Source organism: Mustela nigripes, chromosome 2 (assembly GCF_022355385.1).
Source record: "Mustela nigripes isolate SB6536 chromosome 2, MUSNIG.SB6536, whole genome shotgun sequence".
Lineage (NCBI taxonomy): Eukaryota > Metazoa > Chordata > Mammalia > Carnivora > Mustelidae > Mustela > Mustela nigripes.
The window spans coordinates 185,078,739-185,101,854 of record NC_081558.1 but is presented as its reverse complement, the minus strand read 5'-3'; the positions used below and the strand labels follow the sequence as shown (position 1 = coordinate 185,101,854).

At 35.1% G+C, this 23,116-nt stretch overlaps 1 protein-coding gene across 1 annotated transcript in view; it reads right to left on the bottom strand.

Moving 5' to 3' along the window:
• The window catches only part of GBE1 (1,4-alpha-glucan branching enzyme 1), a 271,358-nt gene that overhangs the window by 81,785 nt on the left and 166,457 nt on the right, over positions 1-23,116 (bottom strand). The window contains exons 8-9 of the mRNA XM_059392145.1: positions 4,182-4,297; positions 702-829 (exon numbers count right to left, since the gene is read on the bottom strand). Coding sequence (XP_059248128.1) covers positions 702-829; positions 4,182-4,297 — 244 coding nt within the window. The remainder of the gene's footprint in view (positions 1-701; positions 830-4,181; positions 4,298-23,116) is intronic.

Genomic DNA, 23,116 nt, shown 5'->3' with positions numbered 1-23,116 from the left:
ATAGTAAATTCAATTTTAATAATAATTTCTTGTAAGAGGACTCAGAAAACCAGTGGGATTTTAGAACTAAATCTAAATTAGCATAAACATTTAACAAACTTCTTAATTTATCACATTTATCACCAAGAGGGGAATTGTCAATTATGCATATACCGAATTATATCATTACAGCGCAGCTTTGGGACAGTTAATCATGAACCTTCAGTAATCATGAATAACTAGTGAACATTTGGCAATCCAAGAGCAATAACGTAAACAAGGAAGGTAATCGCATCAGAACAAGAGAGACTTCAGAGAAGCTTGCAGGCAGTGATCCATGCCATCTCTAATGATTAAACCAGAAAAGGAAAAAAATAAATAAATAAATAAACAGACACGCATTAATATTCATTTCTTTTCTCTGTTGAAGGTCTCAGGGCGGAAGGACCTGTCCACTGATTAGGATATTTTACTTTCTAACCACTGGCATTTTCTTTTGTAACAATGGAAGGATGACAAGTAATTAGTGCATACTATCTCCTAATAAGAAAACACTGTATTCCAAATAATGTTCCACCCACACCAGATAGCTGCACTATAGTCAGGGTATCATTTCAGTTATACAATTACTGACAACATGAGATTAATCATTCAAATATTGTATGCTGACAAAATGTTCTATATTAAAGGGGGTCAGAGGGTAGAGATCATTATGGCTTTACCTCAGCTACTGTTATAGAATCTGGATACAATGTGTGAATCAAATGATTTGCCAACATGAGATAAATCAAGGCATCTTCATCTACTTGAAGTCCAAAATATTCATGGTAATCACCTGAAAAACCTTGACCTAGAGAACAGAAAATCAATATAGATACATTATGTTAATGTGCAAGGCTTCTTAGCACAAATGCCCCCACCAATTAGTTTATTGAGATCAGTTTTGTTTCCATAGCAAAGTGTAATGGGCTTCAATGCCATGTAATATTATCATTAGCAAATATATGTTCTATTTTAGTAAGGTACTCCATGGTAAATATTTGGAATTCAGATAATCCTGAAATTTAATTTTCATTTTTCAAAAGCAAAAAAAGAAAGCACTTTAATTGAAAAAACTAATTTTAACATAACTTTAAATCAAAAAAAAAAAAAAAAAGAGAGAGAGAGAAATGACACCAAATTCTAGATTTCAATTTTCAGATACATTTTTTTCTCATGTCAAGAGATGTTCATATTAGGAGTGCCTGCGTGGCTCAGTGGGTTAAACCTCTGCCTTTGGTTCAGGTCATGATCCCAGGATCCTGGAATAGAGCCTTGGGTAGGGCTCTCTGCTCAGCAGGGAGCCTGCTTCCCCCTCTCTGCCTGCCTCTCTGCCTACTTGTGATCTCTGTCAAATAAATACATAAAGTCTTTAAAAAAGAGAGAGAGAGATGTTAATGTTAGCTAGTTCCTATTAGATCCTTTTGAGGTAAAGAAAAGCAAATATGAAAACCATCATAACATTGAGACATAGTGTTTATATTACTTAATGTATGTGATTCAATTTATGCAATACAGATTTCCCATGATGACAAAAAGATTTTAACATCCTCCATCTTTCTTCTACCTTCTCTTCTCCCACATCCTAACCTTGGTTGCTTATAGTACATAGCACTTATGGAGGTTGTACTACTTACTTTCAATTCCTTGAATTGTTTAATCATTTTTAATAAAACCAAGTTAGTGTCCAACATATGCCTTTTCCCTCTGCTTCCCTATATCAAGTTTTTCATTTTGATTCAATTTTTTTTCAGTTTCCCATCACTAAATGATATTTTCAAATATAATAAAGGAAGTTTTATTCCTTAACCTCTTTCAGTTTAATACCTGAATGACAATTCAATTAAATTCTTGAGACAAATTTCGTTTTCCCAAGAATTTTTTAAACATTGCTGTTTGGCAGTCAAAAAGTATGAGTTCAGCCACTGTTTTCATTCACATAGGTAAATTTCTTTTTCTTTCTGTCACCTGCTGAACTTCCCTTTGTCATTCAATTTCATAAATTGAACACTTTGTGTCTTGATGTTAATTGCTTTATCTCATTTTTTTTTCCAATTAATTTCCCTAAGTCCACAATTCCTTGGAAAATATCAAGCCCTCAGCAGAGAGAAGTTCTACACGAGTATGCAGGTGCTGTAATCTAGGAGAGGCTCTTTCTTGACCTTTGCCATGCTTTCCTTCTTCATTCCCTAAATTAGCTTCTCTCCAAACTGGAGGATATCAGCGACACCTGTCATGTTTTATAGATACAACGTCTTTCCTTGGAAAATACATAAATTCATGGGGGTAGCACCATGACTAAGAGCAGATAGCAGGATGCTCTGAATATAGCTTCTTTCCTTGGTAGCCACTTTTCAAGATTTACAGTTTAAAGTCTCCTTTTCGAATTGGTTGTTGCTGGTAAATATTTGGCCATTAAAAAAATAGTAATTATTCACCATATGATCTACTAAGAAATTAGGATTCCATGATCCCACTTCTTTGAACAATTTTTAAACTGAAGATCTTTGATCAGTATTTTAAATTACAAATTAATTTATACTTTTAATTGTGAACATCGGTATTTAAAATATACATAATTTTCATCAGTGTTTAATACGCAAAGGGACTAACACATTCACAAAGGTTCTCTCTCTCTCTTTTTTTTTTGGTTATTTATTTCTCATTGCAATTGCTGTCATGTTCATATTGTATGGGAGCTGTGATAAATGGTTGGCTTAAAAACATTTTATTTCTTTGGCTAGGACTTCCAGTATTGTGTTGAATAAAAGTGGTGAGAGCAGACATCCTTGTCCACTTCCTGATCTTAGAGGAAAAGCTCTCAGTTTTTCATCATTTTCACTATTTGCAGATGACATGATGTTTACTATATATAGAAAATCCTAATGAATCTTCCAAAAACTATAGAACCTATACATGGATTTAGTAAACTCACAAGATACAAAATTAATATACAGGAATCTAATGAGCTTCTATATACTAATATGAAGTAATAAAGGAGAAATTAAAAAAAAATCCATTTACTGATGCACCAACAAGAATAAAATACCTAGGAATGAACTTGACCACGGAGGTGAAATACCTGTACTCTTAAAACTATAAAACACTGATGGAAAAAATTAAAGATGATACAAGCAAATGGAAAGCTTTCCCATACTGATGGAGTGGGAGAATGAGTATTGTGAAAATGCCTACACTACCCAAAGCAATCTACAGATTCAATGAAATTCCTATCAAAATATCAACAGCAGTTTTCACAGAACTAGAACCTATAACCCTAAATCTGCACAAAACCATGAAATAGCCCATATTTACCCAAAGAATACAAAAACACTAATTCAAAAAAATATATATACCCTTTATGTTTATTGCAGCATTATTTATTATAATAACCACGATATGGAAGCAACCTAAGTGTCCACCCAGAGATGAATGAATAAAAAGTTGTGATTATATATATGCATGTGTGTGTTACACATATATATAATGGAATATTATTCAGCCATAAAAAGAATGAAATCTTGCCTGTGCAACAACATGGATGGATCTAAAGAGTATAATGCTAAGTGAAATAAGCTAGTCGGAGAAAGACAAATACCATATGACTTCATTCATATGTGGAAGTTAAGAAATAAATAAAATGAACAAAGGAAAAAGAGACAAAAAATCGGGCTCTTAAATATACAGAAAAAACTGATGGTTGCGGGGGGCGGGGGTGGGTGGGTTTGGGGAGGGGTGAAACAGGTGAAGGGGATTAAGTGTACACTTATTCTGATGAGACTGAGTAATGTGCAGAATTGTGGAATCTTTAGTTTGTATATTTGCAACTAATTTAACATTGCATGTTATATTTGAATAGAACAGAATGAAAAAAATAAAACATTTTGAAAGGAAAGCTACATATTAAGGATAGCATATTATTAAGTAGATACATTTCAAAGAAAAGCATTATTGTTCATTTACTTATAAGATATATTTTCCAACCTCTTACCAAAAGGGATCAGAAATCACTAGAGAAAGGACATACACAATGAAACCAATAAAAATCAAGCCAACAATAATAGTCATTGCAATTCTGTTAACTGAACCCTAAATCTGGTTTTAAATTCCAGTAAAAAAAAATGAAATCATTAGTTCCATCTGTAATATATGAGGCTACCTACCCATTCCATGGTGATGATAGAGCATGGATGTAACACCATCAAAACGAAATCCATCAAAGCCATATTCTTCTAACCACCATCTTATGTTTGACAGAAGGAATCTTAAAACTTCCCAGCTAAAACATTAGAAAAAAATATATTTAAATGCATTATTTATAGTGGTTTCTTTGATTGTTATATGTTGTTTGCTTAGAGTATTAATTATAAATATCTTAGGAATTATGATGTTCAAAGAAATATACAAAAAGCAGAAAACTATTATCACATTTGTTTGATGAAATTCGTTCTAAGAGATTACTAAGTTTTTTGGTTGCAAAATCACTTAATATCTAAGAAAAATGGAGAAAAAGTGTGTAAGTTGGGTCCAGAATACAGGGACCCTCCAGGTCAATGCTGTATCCTTAGCAATCACACAGTGATTATGACATAGTATTGTTTATAGCAACAGCAATAAAAAAAATCTGTTAATGATCTCTAAATTTTCATCAAGATTTTTCATGTAACATAACCATAGTTACAAAGCTTCTCCTCCTGGAAAATATAATTTCATTATGATTAGAAAAACTGTCTCCAATGTTTGCTTAAAATATTTCCTCATTCTACAATTTCAAACATACACTTAGAATAAAAAATTAAAAACAAAAGGACTTAAAGTCAATCACACAACGGATATTACATTTACCAGATTATTGTGCTTTGGTGAGGGTAAAGAAAAAGAATCCTAATTACTAAAACACACATGAGTAATATAGTAACAAGTTTTACAAGTTAGAGTCATACATCCATAAAAAACAGAGGGAAAACAAAGAACTGTTATAACTCAATTAAAGACGCCACACGAAACAAGACTATTTCGGACAATTGAAAAGAAGGCATCATCAATTAGTATTTTCTTTAGTCATACAGTTTTGGTTGAGTTCTCTCTCTTATTATAACTCCGGTTTTAAGACTTTAATACCTCATTTAGTTTAATGGCAAAGCAGTTATAATGAACATAAATCTTTAACCCAGTTAAAATTTATGTTTTTTTTTTTTAAACCTTCCATATATTAAAGAGCAATCTGACATAAGTGGATATTAAGTCATCACAATCAACTTCAGAAGAGTAAATCCAAACTTTGGGGAAAGATGAGTTGTTAGTAATTAACTGCTTTAAATAAGTTATTTTGCGTTTTGCAAACTTACTGAAATTAAAAAAAAAAAAAAAAAAAAAAAGGACATGAAACAAATAGAAATACAAGCAATCCAGAACATCTGAAAGGTAGTAAGGAACTCTTACATTGCTAGGTCCAAGCCATGAGGAAGGCAGAATTTGCTAATGTTTCCATGAATGCATATTCATTTAGGGGTTAAGAAAAACAAACTAACAAACAGAAACCAACTCTGCTTAACAAAAAGAAATTAATTAAAACAAAGAGGCATTCTACAACCAAATCTAATCAAAATTACTCTATTTTGTGTAGTACTTTCTAGTATTGATACATTTTTTGAAGTTTTATTTAGAGCCATTTTGGTTCACAGCAAAATAGAAAGGAAGCACGTCCACACTTTTTTCTAACAAAGTTGGCTATAGGAGTACTCCAGAAAGAAGATATGAAGAAAATTCCATATTAATAATCCTTTGTAAACAATGTTTTTGAGAAGGACATACTTTTGTAATTTGGCTATTCAACTGGTAATACATATTTTATTTCTGAAAGGAACTGGAAAGATATTTTTAGTCAAAAATACCCCAGATAGGAACAAAACCTATTTAAGTACTATATATGTTGGGAAGATGTATGAAGATATGAATATGTAAGAGATTACAAACTGTCCCTGGGCCTAATGTGGCATGTACTACTGCTTTGTTTAACTTGCAGAGGACTTCAAATTCTCACTTTGAATGCCTGCAGATAGTACATGGACCTCCTAAACTCTTCCCAGTCCCTGCCACTCTCCATTTTCCAATACCAGCCCTATATTTGTTTATACCACCAGCTTGGGCTTGTAGACAGTTGCTATCAATTTCTAATACAAATATTATGGACTGCATGTTTCCTAGGCAGACTAGACACAGGTTGCACTATAAAACTGTGTCCTGATATCTACAAAGATTTTTTAAAAAGAGCCAGTGATACTGCAATCCAATAAAAACAAAAAAAGGGGATGCTGTGAATTTAATAACAAAAGAAAGCATTGCACAATATCATTTAGTTGACTATGGGCAGCATTATTAATGGCCTGTTCATTCATATTACTGCAACCTTTAATCTATTCTCTTCTTGAGCAAAAGAAGTATAATGTATTTAAAAAAAAAGACAGTTAGCTGTGACCATATGACTAGACAGATTCTTAGTATGGATAAACAGAAAAGGAATTCCCTGTGATAATCTGAAAAGAAACAATGATAATGGCGCATCTAAATTAAAAAAAAAAAATCTAATGGGTTAAAAAATACTAAATTCTACATATTAGAGCTTAAAATGCTCTTAACCTGAAACGATGTCTGAACAACATCAACAATCCTGGGGTGCAGAAATCACCACAAGGTTAAACTGAGAGGAATCAATCAAATTTGTAGTGCTTTCAAAATAATTTATTTTATAATGTTTTATAAATCATGGATGAAGCATAAACTAGATGTGTTATCTGTAAAGACAGAAAGGAGATATACAAAATTTCATAGGAGACCAAACTATCTAGAACAAAAACAGTAAAGAAATAAAATCTAGAAAGTTTTATTTTTTATAACAAAATCTCAGGAAATACATTATAGAAAAAAAATCAGACCTAAAATTTTAAGTTGGTAGTAGCAAATGAAAAGCAAAAGTTAAAAAATATTAAATCTTTGGTTATATACATTTTCTAAAACTAGACTATTAAGAGGAGTTAAATAATAACAACAATTAGTCTTATAAGAGTAATGTTTTATAAATAATTAGTTTTTGTTGGTTAAGAAAAAATTCATGCAGGAAATAGAGGAAAGACAGTCTCGTAAATATGTTTTCAAAATCTCTGTGATCCCAATTTTGTGTCTCTTATCATCTTACATGACAAATCTAGACAGACTAATTCACTCTTGGTAAATTCAGTTTCCTGATTAAACTGACTCTAGAACACAGATTGTACAAAATCAAAACTTTAGAGATCTGACAAGACAGAGAACAAGGAAGACTGAGATCTGAGTCTGTGAAATAACCAGACCTTTCATGGACAGGATCCAGAACTCAAAGATGAAAAATAGTAGGTCATAAGAGTATTTATATTACCATTGAAATGAAGATGTAGCATTCCCCTCCCTTTCTTCTTCTTCTTTTTTTTTTTTTTTAAGATTTTATTTATTTGACAGAGAGAGGGATCACAAGTAGGCAGAGAGGCAGGTAGAGAGAGAGAGGAGGAAGCAGGCTCTCGGCCGAGCAGAGAGCCTGATGTGGGGCTCGATCTGAGAACCCTGAGATCATGACCTGAGCTGAAGGCAGAGGCTTTAACCCACTGAGTCACCTAGGCACCTCCCTTTCCTTTCTTTTAACACTAGGAAAACATCCAACTGAACACAGACAGTGTATTTAAATGTATAGTGTATTCAACTGTATTTATATAATTAAAAATGTAATTATCACAGATCACTGAACTTACATTACAAGAGGAAAGCTATGCCAGGGTTCCTCTAGAACCTCCCCCGTCAGTGATTCAAGTTCACAGTGATTCAGTGATTCACATTCAGTGACTCGGAGGACAGATGGGATTCAGCATATAGTTGTGATCATGATTATGACTTATTATAGCAAAAGGATAAAAAGCAAAATAAACAAAAAGAAAAGCACACAGATGGAGCAAAGTTCAGAGGAGTCTAGACACAAGCTTCTAAGAGTCCTCTCCTGATGAAGTCACACTTAATCCTTCCAACAACAAACTGTCACAACACTTGTGAAATGTCTACCAGAGAAACTCATTAGAAACTCAGTTCCTAGTGATTTTACAGGAGGTTGGTGACTGGGTATCCTCTGCCTTGACATATCAAAACCTAGATTCCCAGAAGGAAAGTGGGTGTTCAGAAAGGAGATATACAATATTTCATAGGAGACCAAACTATCTAGAACAAAAACAGACATATTGCTTGTATGAAGTGTTTAAGTCCAGTGAACCACTGTTTTCAGTTCTGGGAATGATGAGAACCCTCTCCAAATCCAAGTCCCCAATGGCTAGCCTGAAGCCAATCTTGCAGGCAGGCATTTCTAAGAATAGCAGTCTTAATTGTGCTATATTAACTCTTTTCTGCAGGAAGCATAGCCTAACATTTATTCTATAATTATAAAATACTTATTATAGGTTCGTAGAGAAAACTACTTCTAAAGTAATTTTCTCTCATGTACTCAGATTTCAAAACCAAGTGGAAGAATCTACACATTAAAAATCTAAATGTGGGGGCACCTGAGTTGCTCAGTCAGTTAAGCCTCCAGCTCATAGTTTTGTTTGGGTCATGGCCTCAGGGTCATGGAACTGAGCCTGTCAGCTTGCACTCAGCAGGGAATCTGCTTGAGATTCTCTCTCTCCCTCTCTGCCTGCCACTTCTTGCTTGCTCTCTCTCTCTAAAATAAATAAATAATTTTTAAAAACCCCAAATATGTAAGGAGTCCAGGTTGAGGCATTCTGCTCTACATGCTACCTTTCAGCATCACAGGGACAATGAAATCATTAAGCCAGTACATGAATGAACTTGTTCACTGAATCTAAGTTTTTTTTTAAAGATTTTATTTATTTATTTGTTAGAGAGAGAGAGGGATCTCACAAGCAGGGGGAGTAGCAGGCATAGGGAGAAGCAGGCTCCCCGCTAAGCAAGGAGCCTAATAGGGATTCGATTCCAGGACCCTGGGATCAGGACCTGAGCTGAAGGCAGACATGCAATTGATGGAGCCACCCAGGCATCCCTAAGATTTGTTTTTAAAGAGACCAACAGAACAAGCTTAAGGAATAGGTACCAGTGGAAACACAGATTTTTTTTTTTTTTTAAGATATTTGAGAGAGAGAGAGAGAGAGAAAGCTCAAGCAGGGGGAGTGGCAGACAGAGGGAGAGGGGGAGGGAGAGGGCAGGCTCCCAGCTGAGCAGGGAGCCCAATGTGGGGCTCAATCCCAGAACCCCGTACAGAAGCAGAAGGCAGATGCTTAACTGACTGAGCTACCCAGGTGCCCTGGAAACAGATTTCTGAAAGATGTCTATTACTATTTCTACTATCATAATTTTTTAGTCCTGTACCTGTAAATTCCATTTTTCCTTCTTTTTTGGGGCAGGGCTGAAAAAAAGAAGGGTTATAATGTATTCCAAATTATGATTGAAATAGAAATATTACTCAGCACACCCTTTAGTAATAAATAAACAGAATCATCTCAACTGTCTGGTTTGCCTTGATCAAAGTGTGAAAATGTCTGTCAAAGGGTACAATAAAAAAGGCAATTTACTTTTTCTACCTTAAAATGTCATCAGACAGCCTATCACACAGTTGATACATCCAGTTGATTAGAGTCCCATAAAAATATATAGCAGAATTTAGAAGCACAATTTTACTCTGGTGAGTTCCAGCAGACAAGGTAGGGCTTTGATTTCAAGATTTCTCCATTGACACAAGGGTTTTAAAGCCTATTCTTAGAAACCAAAGGGCAGCTTAGTTTCCAAACAACTGGAAGAGATATAGATGCTAAATTTTAGAAGGTGATGCCAAAATAATATACTTTGGGGCCCAGGATGAATGTGTATGAGAAGTAACCTATTTTATTATTAGCTTTATATCTTAAACTAATTAACACATAAGTTGTTAGAAGCTAATACTACATGATCTATATTGCCAAGTTAACTGATTACATTACTCATATTTTTTTAGTAAGCAAAACAGAATTGCTACAATCCAGAAAAAGATAATAAAATGCAGCTGACTTTCCTGTGAATCATAAACAGGTATCTGATATAAAAACTGAATATATGGCTGAAGAATATATATATTTAAGAATTTCTGGCAATCAAAATAATCAGGATTCTAATTGGTTTAGCTGTCTGAAATATTCAACCTGTAATCAAGTAATGAAGATTTATTAAGGAAATTTTGTTACACAGATAATTCCAATATTAAGATCTCTAGAAAATATCCCTAAAATTAAAAAAAAAAAAACCTGTAGATTGTCTCACATTCTGCCAACGAACTTTATAATGAAATAAAATATAGTCAAATTTTTTTGGTGAACAAGTATAATCAGAATTAACAACATTTATTGGACGAAGTTACATTTTGTAATTTAAATGTATTTGCCAAAATGTTGTTTTTAATTGTGGTCCTGAATAACTTCTGGGATTTTCAAAGTAAGCAACTTTGTCCATTGGATGTTATTAAAACTACTAGTATTGTATAATTAATAGGAAACATTATTAAAGAGTCACTAAATGTAAAAATCTAAAGAAAATTATAAATCCTTCTTAATTATTCCACAATCTTGAAGCTGAATGGCTATCAAAGAGCACATCTGAACACCGTGAAAGGAAACTACATGTTTTGATCCAGGTATTTCAACTCAGGCAGTAGGTCGACCTTGAGCAAGAAAACGCTTTAAGACTTTTTCTTTCATGAAGAAGGTATGGCATGTCAAATAAAAGGACAGAATCCTAAATTATGATAAAAATAACATGAGAAGGAAAATACTCTGTTGAAATTACTGCCATTGAAAAGCAGGTAATATCTACCTATTCCATTTTTTAAAAATTATAAAAAAGTCCTCTATCAATTTAAATGTAACTAAATTAACCACTAAAGAAAAAAATGCTGCATTTTTGCTTGTACTTTATCAACAGAAATTATACTTTGTCAGTCAATAGGAAATGATTAAGAAATTGATCAATATAATCCAGTGATCATACCTAATACTAGACAGTAGTATCACCGATCATAAAATATATCTGGGTTTTCAGACACTGAGAATTATACTGAGGCTATTGTATATATTAATTTCAAATAAAATTAGGTAGCAAGTAGCACAAAATGTTAGTGAGACAGACTGTTAATTTGACTACTAAAAATATGTAATAATATAAATTTCAGAACATAGATGGTTATTCTGAAATATGATTTTGAAGTTTTCTTTGCAATATCACATTATTTTCTGGATTTTAACCCACAAAACTTTATTTTAGATAAATTAATATGCTGTCTAATCACATTATATCCACTGAGCCCTGGTTATCTACATTCATTATTACAATAAAACATTTTCTTTCCCTGAAGGCCTAAACTGTATTTAGCTTATTAAATATTGCATAAAAATTACCTCTATTTGTAGTATCTGTAAATCCAATCAGGGATTCTCTGGGAAATAAGTACAAAAAGATAGCATATTGTACCTTTATATGCTAAATCCTTCCAATTATACTTTTGCTTAAAAAAAATACTTGAGAAATTTTCAAGTCTCTTTTTTCTCTAATTTGACTGATTTCTTAACAAGCTTGGTTGTCTGCTCAAGTAAGACAGGAAAAGGCACACTTGAAAGGCGTGTTTGTGTGCGTGTGCGTGTGTGTGTGTGTGTTTGCATGTTAAGGGAATAGTAAGAGACCAGAGGAACCATCAGTGAGAACAAAAATGAAAGCATTCAGCCTGATATAAAAGAGACAAATATAAATCAAATAATAACTCACTCTGATAATGGTTACCCTGGGTATTTAAGAAATTAATACATCATTTGTTTTTAAATTGGTTCTTATTTCTCTGTTTCCTCACAAAAACTGTTATCAAAAGTGAATTTTCAAAGCATTAATGCTTATAAAATATCTTACTAACGTTTGGAGGGAACTTAGATCTTTCTCAAAGTAGACGACCCAAAAAGTTGAGTAGGCCAAGGTACAGAAAGTAGAAAGCCAAACTAGGTCACCCTCTCTGGTGAAAGTATAGGTGAGGTATTCTGTGAAATTATTAGACCCCTTATCTGAACAAAACATTGTTTTTCTCCATAATAAATCGCTGTAAATTAACTAATTATACTTAAATATATATATATAGACATGGGCATCTAGATAGCGCACATATCCATGTCTTTCAAACAAGGTTAAAAATCCGCTCTTATAGAATGAACCTAATTACCGCTCCAGATCAAAACAAGTCACAGTGCTTTGAATATATATAGATATTTATCATTGACAAATACCAAACCAAAATCAGCTTTTAAAAGCTTATTTTTTTCGAAGATTTTATTTATTTGAGAGAGAGAGAGAGAGAGCACAAACGAGCTCCCCCACCACCACCAAACGGGGGCAGGCAGGGGCAGAGGGAGAAGCAGGCTCCCCACTGAGCAGGAAGCCCAAAGCAGGGCTCCATTCCAGGACCTCGGGATCATGACCCAAGCAGGCAGGCAGAAGCTTAACAGACTGAGCCACTCAGGCACACCCCAAAACATAATTCTTTTTAAAAATTTAAAAATTTATTTTATTTATATATATTTAATTACTTTTACTAATATATAATGTATTATTTGCCCCAGGCATACAGGTCTGTGAATCATCAGGCTTACACAATTCACAGCACTCACCATAGCACATACCAATGTCCATGACGAGTGTCCATAACCCAGCCACCCTATCCCTTCCCATGCCATCCTCCAGAAACCCAAAGTTTGTTTCCTGAGGTTAAGAGTCTCTTATGGTTTGACTTCCTCTCAATCCCATCTTCTGAAAACCATAATTCTTAAGTATAATTTTATACTGCCACATGTGGCATGAATATATTAATTCTTGTTTTTGGCAATTTCCTTGGTACACCAATTTTTTTTAAAGACTATGTAAGTCCCACATATCCATTGCTCTTATATGTAATCAAATTAATTGCATGAACTTGAGCAAGGTATTTAGCCTCTCCAGGACTCAGTTTTCTTTACAATAAGATGTTGAAAATTTCAGCATCCTCTTGAAGGGGATTAAATGAGAAAATGGGATAATCATGTTATTAGCAGTTTGATATACAGTATGAAATTGACTAAGGAGAACTATTAGATAATAAACAGATTTTAAATGTGTATTTGTTTAAATAATAGGTTAAATACATTGGAATAAGACAATGTGCTCTAGTACTGTGTTCTAGTACAATGTGTTCTGGTATTTTTATATTGAAAATAAATCTTCACAAAGATAAGCATGTTTGGGTAATACCAAAATAAAACAAGCCTAATTTTTTTTGACTCAGGATTTTTTTTTCTGGAGTAGTGTAGTATTTATTTATTTATATATTCATCATTTATTTCTTGAGTACCTACTTTGTGCCAGGCACAGTGCTAAGTGGTGGGGATACAGTAATGAATACGAAATACACAATACCCATTTTCATGGACTTCGGGGTCTAATGGGAGAGACAGACACTTTATAAACAATATGATAAATACATTTAATTTTTTTCTTAAGATTTCATTAATTAATTAATTAATTAATTAGACAGACAGAGATCATAAGTAGGCAGAGAGAGAAGGAGGGAAGCAGGCTCCATGCTGAGCAGAGAGCACGATGTGGGGCTCAATCCCAGGCCCCTGGAATTATAACATGAGCTCAAGGCAGAGGAGGCTTTAACCCACTGAGCCACCCAGGTGCCCTAATACATTTAATTATAATAGTGACTAATAATATTAACGATTCTATAGGATAAATGAGACAATATATCATACATTCAAATTTATAAGAAGTAATTTACTTCAGAAAAGCTCCCAATCCATACTGACAGACATAGCAGGAATGTTTTTATTACTTACTGTCATTTCTCTAGTGTAGTATTTAACATAGGGCCGCCTTTAAAAACTGATTCTAATATATGGTCAACACAATCAGATTTCGTAGAAAGGTATCAAATTAACCATCAAATAAACAGGCGAGGGTAAGAAAAGTAAGATGAATATTTTTATGTGATCACTTTGTGACTGTCCTCCCCACATAAAGATCAATTATTCTTCCCTGTTTTAGTCATTTTTTTTTCTTGAATTTTTTCCTCTAAAGAGAATACCTTTGGAATAGCATTCTTTCTAGCAATATACATCCCAGGGAAATCCCCACTACATGTCATAGCCTCTTTACCTATCAAATCTCACTCTGTTGTTCTTTTTTTTCTTTTCTTTCCCCCATTTTATTTTATTTTGTTTGATTTCTTTTCAGTGTTCCAGCATTCACTGTTTATGCACCACACCCAGTGCTCCATGCAATACGTGCCCTCCTTAATATCCACCATCAGGCTCACCCAACCCTCCACCCCACTCCTCTCCAAAACCCTCACTTAGTCCTCAGAGTCCACAGACTCTCATGGTTTGTCTCCCCCTCCAATTTCCCCCAACTCAATTCTCTCCATCTCCCCATGTCCTCCATGTTATTTGTTATGCTCCACAAGTAAGTGAAACCATTTGATACTTGACTCTCTCTGCTTGACTTATTTCACTCAGCATAATCTCTTCCAGCCCCGTCCATGTTGATACAAAAGTTGGGTATTCATCCTTTCTGATGGAGGCATAATACTCCATTGTATATATAGACCATATCTTCTTTATCCATTCGTCCACAGAAGAGCATCTTGGCTCTTTCCACAGTTTGGCTATTGTGGCCATTGCTACTATGAACATTGGGGTACAGATGGTCCTTCTTTTCACTACATCTGTATCTTTGGGGTAAATACCCAGTAGTGCAATTGCAGGCTCATAGGGAAGCTCTATTTTTAATTTCTTAAGGAATCTCCACACTGTTTTCCAATGTGGCTGCACCAACTTGCATTCCCACCAACAGTGTAAGAGGGTTCCCTCTTCTCTACATCCTCTCCAACACACGTTGCTTACAGTCTTGTAATTTTGGCCATTCTAACTGGTGTAAGGTGGTATCTCAATGTGGTTTTGATTTGAATCTCTCACTCTGTTCTTTTTTTTTTTTTAAGATTTTATTTATTTATTTGACAGAGAGCGAAATCACAAGTAGGCAGAGAGGCAGGCAGAGAGAGAGAGAGAGAGAGGGGAAGCAGGCTCCCCGCTGAGCAGAGAGCCCGATTCGGGCTCAATCCCAGGACCCTGAGATCATGACCTGAGCCGAAGGCAGAGGCCTAACCCTCTGCGCCACCTAGGCGCCCCTCTCACTCTGTTCTTGACTCCTGTATCAATTCTTGTCTCTTTCAACACAGACTCTGATCTTTCTGTCAATCTTGAGTAACCATTCTTTCCCTCCTTTCCTCTTTGTGGCTCCTTCATCCCTGAACTAGCTTTCCATATGATTGCTTCTTCTCTTTCCTTTCCTTTTCCTTCTTTAATCATTCTCTCTTGTTGGCCTCTTTTCCTTTTAAATCCTTATTGAAGAAATGAAAGTGAAAGCCCCTCACACTAAATGAGCTATTGCTTGAAATCCATTAAGTATATATAAATATACATATTTATACATGAATTTGAAAATTTACAGATATTAGGTACCCTGGTTTGATGCATTTTATGAGAAAATTATGCCTTACTCCACTTAATGAAAATTAATGAAACATTTGTATTCACAAAGAAACAGCAGTAAATTAGGAGTCAAGAAAACTGTATTCAAGCCAATTTGGCAAAAATGAGTATAAACACATAATCTCTCTGAATCTTAATGTGATTATTTTTAAAACAGAATACTCCATTATTTGTTCTCCTAATTTCATAAACTTTTTGTTAAAGTAAAATGTTAATTTAAGACTAAAAAATTTCTGAGTTTTAGGATATAGGCCAAATTATTTGAATCATTTCACTATACACTAACACATTCCAGACCTAAAGATTAATCACATCAAATACTGTGCTTTAGACAATAACACAATTCTGGATGACCTGTAAAAATAAAAAATTACATTCAAAAACAAAACTAAAACTACCCAGCCTACACCCCCTAAAGAATCAGATATAAGAATCATTTGCTATTTCTCTCCTATCCAAATGCTACTCATTATTCAAATCCTGGCAAACGCTTCACAGAATCTGACAATTCCTTACATCAGTGCTGCATAAAAGATAATAGGAGATAAACTGGTTCATGCAAATAACAAACCTCGTCTTCCCAACTTAACCATAAATGTCTATGTGGTAGGAACCATGGGCTATATTTTTCAAAAAATTAATCTTAAACAAATTGACCTCAACTGAATTAATAATGTACAAGGAAAACTAAAAAACCTCAAATAATTAACATTTATTTTTTAAAAATCCAACATTAACTCTAAAGCACTAAAACAACAACAACAACAAAAACCAAATTAAACTAATACATTTACTTAAGAAATCCCATTTTCAGAGTCAATGGAAAATAGGAAATGGAAAGAAAAAACAATAAACTCTACTTCACAGGAATAAATGCAACTTAAACAATGATTATGATACTTTGGACAACTACAAAAGACGTTCTGTAATTAGTATGCTGCAGGCTTTTAACAAGATGTTTTCACAATGAAAACAAACTAAGAATTATTTAGTTGGGGGGCACCTGGGTGGCTCAGTGGGTTAAGCCTCTGCCTTTGGCTCAGGTCATGATCTCAGGGTCCAGGGATCTAGCCCTGCATCCGGCTCTCCACTCAGCAGGGAGCCTGCTTCCCCATCTCTCTCTCTCTCTGCCTACTTGTGATCTCTCTCTCTCTGTGTGTCAAATAAATAAATAAAATCTTTTTTTTTAAAAAAGGAATTATTTAGTTGGAACCCCCAAATAAAGGATTATCCTCTTTCTTTGTCCCCCACAGTTTACAATCCTTGTTTAGGGAACTTTTACAAGATGTTTACCACTGTGAAGAGTAAAGTTATTAAATTCTTCACTAATCATATTTCCTTATCAATGCATACATCTATTAGAAATTTTAATACACATGTGCATTTTATACCCCATTAAAACAAAACAAAACAAAACAAAAGTATGTCCAGCCTCCAGCTAGAGTAAGTTCGGATTGGCCTGTATGTAGAGCCTACACTGGAATAAGAATACTTATGATTAAATATTGAAAATTTCCCCAAATGTTATATAAATCTCTGGTGACGAGAACAAAAGGAAGAAACCACAAAAACATCAGTAACCTTAAGGAATCATCAGTTTCTTTTTGTTTGGTCCCGTTATAAATTTTGCATTTGCACATTGCTGCCTAGATTTTCAAAGGATTCTGCAATGATTAATTTAACAATCTACCCATATTGCTGTAATATAGCCAAGGACTTTTACCTATATATAATTTATAATATCCATACCAAGGACAGATTAGTGGGCAAAATTACACTTCCAACATCCAGGACTGCTATTAATGCAGAAATGGGCAAGTGTTGCCAAAATACTACAGCTTAAAAACAGACTTCTCAAACTTGGACGCTTGGTACCCCCAAAGATGTATATAAAGATCCATCTTCTTAAGGGTCAATTTGACCTGATTAATTTGTAAGTAAACAAAATGAATTTTTAAAAATTCTCATAATTATATATATATTTTTAAATCTTTTTAGATTTAATTAATTTATTTGACACAGAGAAAGAGAGAGTATAAGCAAGCCGTACAGCAAGGGAAAGTGAGGCAAAGAAGCAGGCTCTCCACTGAGCAGGGAGCCCGATATGGGGCTTGATCCTGGGACCCCGGGATCATGACCTGAGCTGAAGGCGGAAGCTTAATGACCGAACCACCCAGGTGTCTCTACAAATATATATTGAATACTTACTAAATGCTAGGCCTTACACTAAATGCTTTTTCTGAAGTGTTCCCACGTGGAATTCCCACAGTATTCTGAGGTATGTAGTAATTTTTTTTAAGGGCCAGATATAAACATTTTAGGTCTTGTCGGCTATGTATGGTCTCAGTCTGTTATAACTCAGCTCTGCTGGATGAGAGGGGTCATAGGCAATATGTAAAGGAATGGGTGTGCCTGCATTTCACCAAAACTTTACATACAAAAACAGGCAACAGATTTGGACAGATTAGGCCCACAGACCATAATCTGCTTCCTTCTGCAATTAAAAGTCACATTTTACCAGTGTCAGTATGTAACTTACCCATATCCACACAGCTGACTGGTGATGAAGTAATACTTTAAACTCAGGTCTCTTTCACTGCAGAACCAAAGCAGCTGGACTAGTATGGCTATCTTAAGAGTAAAATAAACACAAATATATTCTAGAGTAAAAGGCAAAGTGACATGTTTGTAAAAGATGAAACAACAGAGTAGAATAAACTTCGTACTTGAAATGGATGCAGTCCCTGGGGAATAAAAACTTTGCTCCTCAGACTATCAGGGTATCTGGTGAAAGGTCTGAGGATTAGCCTGTGCTTACAAATGAGTTTGTTTTTTTTTTTTTTTAATTTTTTATTTTTTGTAAACATATATTTTTAGCCATGGGGGCTTAAGTGGGTAGGACAAATGAGCTTTTTTAAAAAAGTCCCCAAATTGGGGCACCTGGTTGTCTCAGTGGGTTAAAGTCCCTGCCTTCGGCTCAGGTCATGATCCCAGATCCCGGGATCGAGCCCCACATCGGGCTCTCTGCTCAGCCGGGAGCCTGCTTCCTCCTCTTTCTCTGCCTGCCTCTTCTGTGTCTGTCAAATGAATAAATAAATAATCTAAAAAAAAAAGTCCCAAAATTATTTTAAAGTTTCATGGTATGTTTTAAGGTTCCTTTTCCTATATAATGGCACATGATGAACTACTAAAACCACCCACTTGGAAATATATATGAAATATTATACTATATGATATACATAGTGACAGTTATGGTATTAGAATTACTGTTATTAACGCCCAGGCCTTTTGCACCTCTGCAGTGTGATGCCAGGTAGAGAATAATGACACACAGTTGGGCCAAGATCCTGCCCCTCCAGAGCGACACTGCCCTAATGAATTTAAGTCCCATCTCATCCGAATACTCACCAGTCTGTAGAGCTGGTTACAAGGTCCAGTACGATCTGGCAATGGTCTAATACCATGACTTTTTTCCCCCAACTAAGCCCCGGTTCCAGCAGCCTTCTTTCTGTTCCTCAAGCACAATCAACTCATCTACATCATAGGGACTTCACACCTTTGCCTGGAATTCTCTGCCCCTGTGCTGGACCCCAGCTCAAATGTCAAGTAGGTTTCACTGAATAGGACAATGGAGGGGCGCCTGGGTGGTTCAGTGGGTTAAAGCCTCTGCCTTCAGTCATGATGCCAGGACCCTGGGATCAGGCACCGCATCGGGCTCTCTGCTCAGCAGGGAGCGTGCTTCCTCCTCTCTCTCTGCCTGCCTCTCTGCCTACTTGCAATCTCTGTCAAATAAATAAATAAAATCTTTTAAAAATAAATAAATAAGTAAATAGGACACTGGAGAGGCCTTCTTTGGACACCAGGCCACTCTACCAACCACAGCATCCTCATTCTCCTTTATGTTCTGCTTACTACTTATGTGATACTATGATCTTTTTTCCGGTTTATTGAGTTTTTTGTTGCCGTTGTTCTTGTTGTTCCTTTTCTACATAGCAATTATGCAACACTGTGTGGTTTTAAAAATTAATTTATCATTCATTTTTAACGTAATAAATTGGTGCTCCTGAAGTAGAGGTGTCCTGTTAAAACTGCTATATCCTTGAGGCTAGCAGAGCACCTAGCACTTAGGGGCTATAGCGTAAATACATATGAAATGAAGGAATAAATGAGAGAGGTGAGGAAGCCCAGACAGAGACATCAGAACTCACAGCCCATTGTGTACATTGCACCATGTGGTCCCTCCCGCTTACTTACTTAGCTTTGAAGAACCATCCATAGGAAAGAAGGAAAAAAAAGTGTCTAGGCCTCAGGAAAATCATGCAATTCATTCTATGTTTTAATTCTGTAATTAAATTACTCAAAATTGCAGCTTTGTTTTAATTCATTAACTTTTTTGATAGAATTTGAATCCTTTCTTACTATTACTTTTGTATCTGTTATCATTTTTAGTTTATTTTAGGACAGCACAGAGAGGACAGATAAATGGGGATCCCATAGAAGAAACTGTGTCTTAAGCAAGGTATGTTATAATGCTGTTCAATTTTTTAAAAGATTTTTTTTATCTATTTATTTGAGAGAGAATGAGAGCGAGAATGAGAGAGAGAGAGAGAGCAGTGGGAGAAGCAGAGGGAGAGGGACAAGCAGACCCTGTGCTGAGTGTGGGGCCCAAGGTGGGGTCTGACAGCCATGACTGTGAGATCATGACCTGAGCCAAAATCAAGAGTCCATTGCTTAACCAACTGAAACTGCCAGGCATCCCTAATGCTGTTCATTTATTAGTTTTGTATTGGCCCCTCAAGTTCCTTAGAACTAAATCTGCTACTTTTACCAAAATTAATTCTTGTTGCTAAAAATCGCTCAATTGGATCCTTGTTGAATATCAGCATGTCATTATAACTACCAATGGTTTTCTGGATCAGTGGTGAATGTTCCCATACCAAACCATTTATTTGCACCAAGAGGGAATCTACAACCTGTGCCCTATGGTTTTCTCCTCTGTAATCACTGGTGATGAGCTATGCCACATAATATTACTTTTGCATAATATGGAAGTAAAATAAGTGCAGGCAAACTGTATCTACCGTGCTTCCTCCCCTGAATATTATTCTTGAGAGAAATTTTATTAAGAAATATAAATTCTGAATGTTACTCTCTGATTAAATCAGGCATTTAGGAAAGCTCTTTATTTAGGCTATAACATCTTTTTCCCGTTTAGAAGAGCTGTCCCAAACTACATTTTCAATACTTTTTTTTCAACATCATGCACTGAAAGTCATTGAATAGGTTTCTGATATTTGCTTTTTCATTGACATATAGAACTGTCACTGTGAACAGTTTCCACTGCAATAGTCAATGATCCCCAAACAATAAGCAATATGAGATAACTGGCAGTCATGATATACTTTGTTAACTCCTGAGGATGATTTCCTTTCCCTGTTGGCTGCCGGCAGCTTATTTACTGGGGAAACAAAGAAAGCACAGAAAACTACCCTAAGTTTCCTAAAGATCTACAATGGAGCAAATGCTTTACCCATTTAATTATATTTAATTTTTGGGCGCCTGGGTGGCTCAGTCGTTAAGCTCAGGTCATGATCCCGGGATCCTGGAATCAAGCCCTGCATCAGCTTCCTGCTCTGTGGGAGGCCTGCTTCTCCCTCTCACTCCCCCTGCTTGTGTTCCCTCTCTCACTATCTATCAAAAAAATAAATAAAATATTCTAAAAATAATTATATTTAATTTTCTCATTGTATTTATAGTAGCGATTGTTATACCCTAATTATAGATGAGGAAACTAAAAGAAGAGATGTTAAGTGGTTTTACCAAAATCACCTGGGCAGACAGGTGGAAAACTGGGACACTAGTCCACATCTATCCGACTATCCTCCTTCCAAAACAATGCTCAAAGACAAAAAGTCATAAGGTCGGACTTTATTCTCAGACACAGCAAAATATATTAATGATTACAACCCACAGGTTTGCCTGTCTCTCAAATTATTTTGTTATTTTGCTTCCTAGGTTTTTTGTTTCATTTTTATTTTTTGCTTTCTCTTGTCCTTTTGCATGTTATTCATTACTGGCGAAATTAATAACATTTTAGGTCTATTACAGGGAGTTCATGGAGTTTACCACAATGTGCCACTTCACTAGTCATCACAACTTGCCTTTCTAGAGCCCTCTTGCTCACTTATGCTTTCTTCTAACTTACTAATTACCGTCACCATGTATTTCATTGTTGATACTGCTGGTTGTTAATGGTCAAACATACTTTAGAAATAATTATAATATGACAGGAGTTTAATACAGATGTCAGAAATTGTAAACATAAAAATTTCTCACAACAGAGTCTCAAATAGCTCCAATTTGGCACTCCGACTTGTCACTGGCATAAAAATGTGATTCAAATTCATTCACAACCAGTTGCATGAGGGACAAATGAGGCAAACAGAGGGGGAAAAAAAAGAGGATGTAAAAATTAATAACAATATAAATGTAAGCAGAGGATAAAAAAGGCATGTAGGCAAAAGGAAATGTCATGAAAATATGGCCTCACACAGAAATTAGTATTGCTCTGAAGTGTAAATTCTTACAATAATTTTCTGATTTTTTCCAACTATTACGATGTCCCATGTTACATGTGTACCCCATTGGTTCAAAATACCCCTTCTCTATCACTAGAGCAACAGCACTGTTAAGCCAGCCAAGGCAAGTCTGAACATGATGTTTCCTTTCCACATCTTCCCGTCACCATTCGGGGATACAATTCTTTGACCTTTGTTTGATACAGCAAATTAATCAAAGAATAATTTGAAAGACACTTTGTTTTATAGATACTTGTTAGTCTTTAGCAATGGTTTATTTTATGAAAAGTGTGTCTCTTTTAAGGATGAAATAGAGGAATATCTAGTTGAAGACAAATACATTTTTATGAGTAAAATATTTGTTGTGTTTATAAGATAAAAAGCCTACATTTGTTCCTCCTAATTCATAACACTTCATAAGGAAAGGCTTCTTTGAAGGTTTATGATCTTATTAAAACAAGAAGGAAAAAGCAATTTTGATAAATTAGAGGCATAATATAATTTCCTAATGTGGCTTTTAAGCGACAGAAGTTTGAAAGTAGCCCAGCCACCTCTGAAAGGCTATTATCACAATGGCTGGCTGAAGCAAAAAATATAATCGGTCTCTGAAACTCCAAGTGTTGTTGATAACACCAGTGATTGCAGGTGGCTCCCCTTGAAAAGAAACGTACCACTTTCCTCTCCAGTGGTGACCTTTCCTCGCTGTGTTCCCCAGTGGGTCAGAGGTGACCAGGGTGCTTTCAAGTTCAGTTTTATAATTCTGAAGAACTGGACTGTGAGTACAGACAAGTTTCCAATTTAGCCTTTTGAAAACATAAACGTGGTCTGCTTTTCCTCTTTTAACATATTCCATCCATTCACTAAGTAAAGGAAGAGATTTCATCTAGTGACCTTATG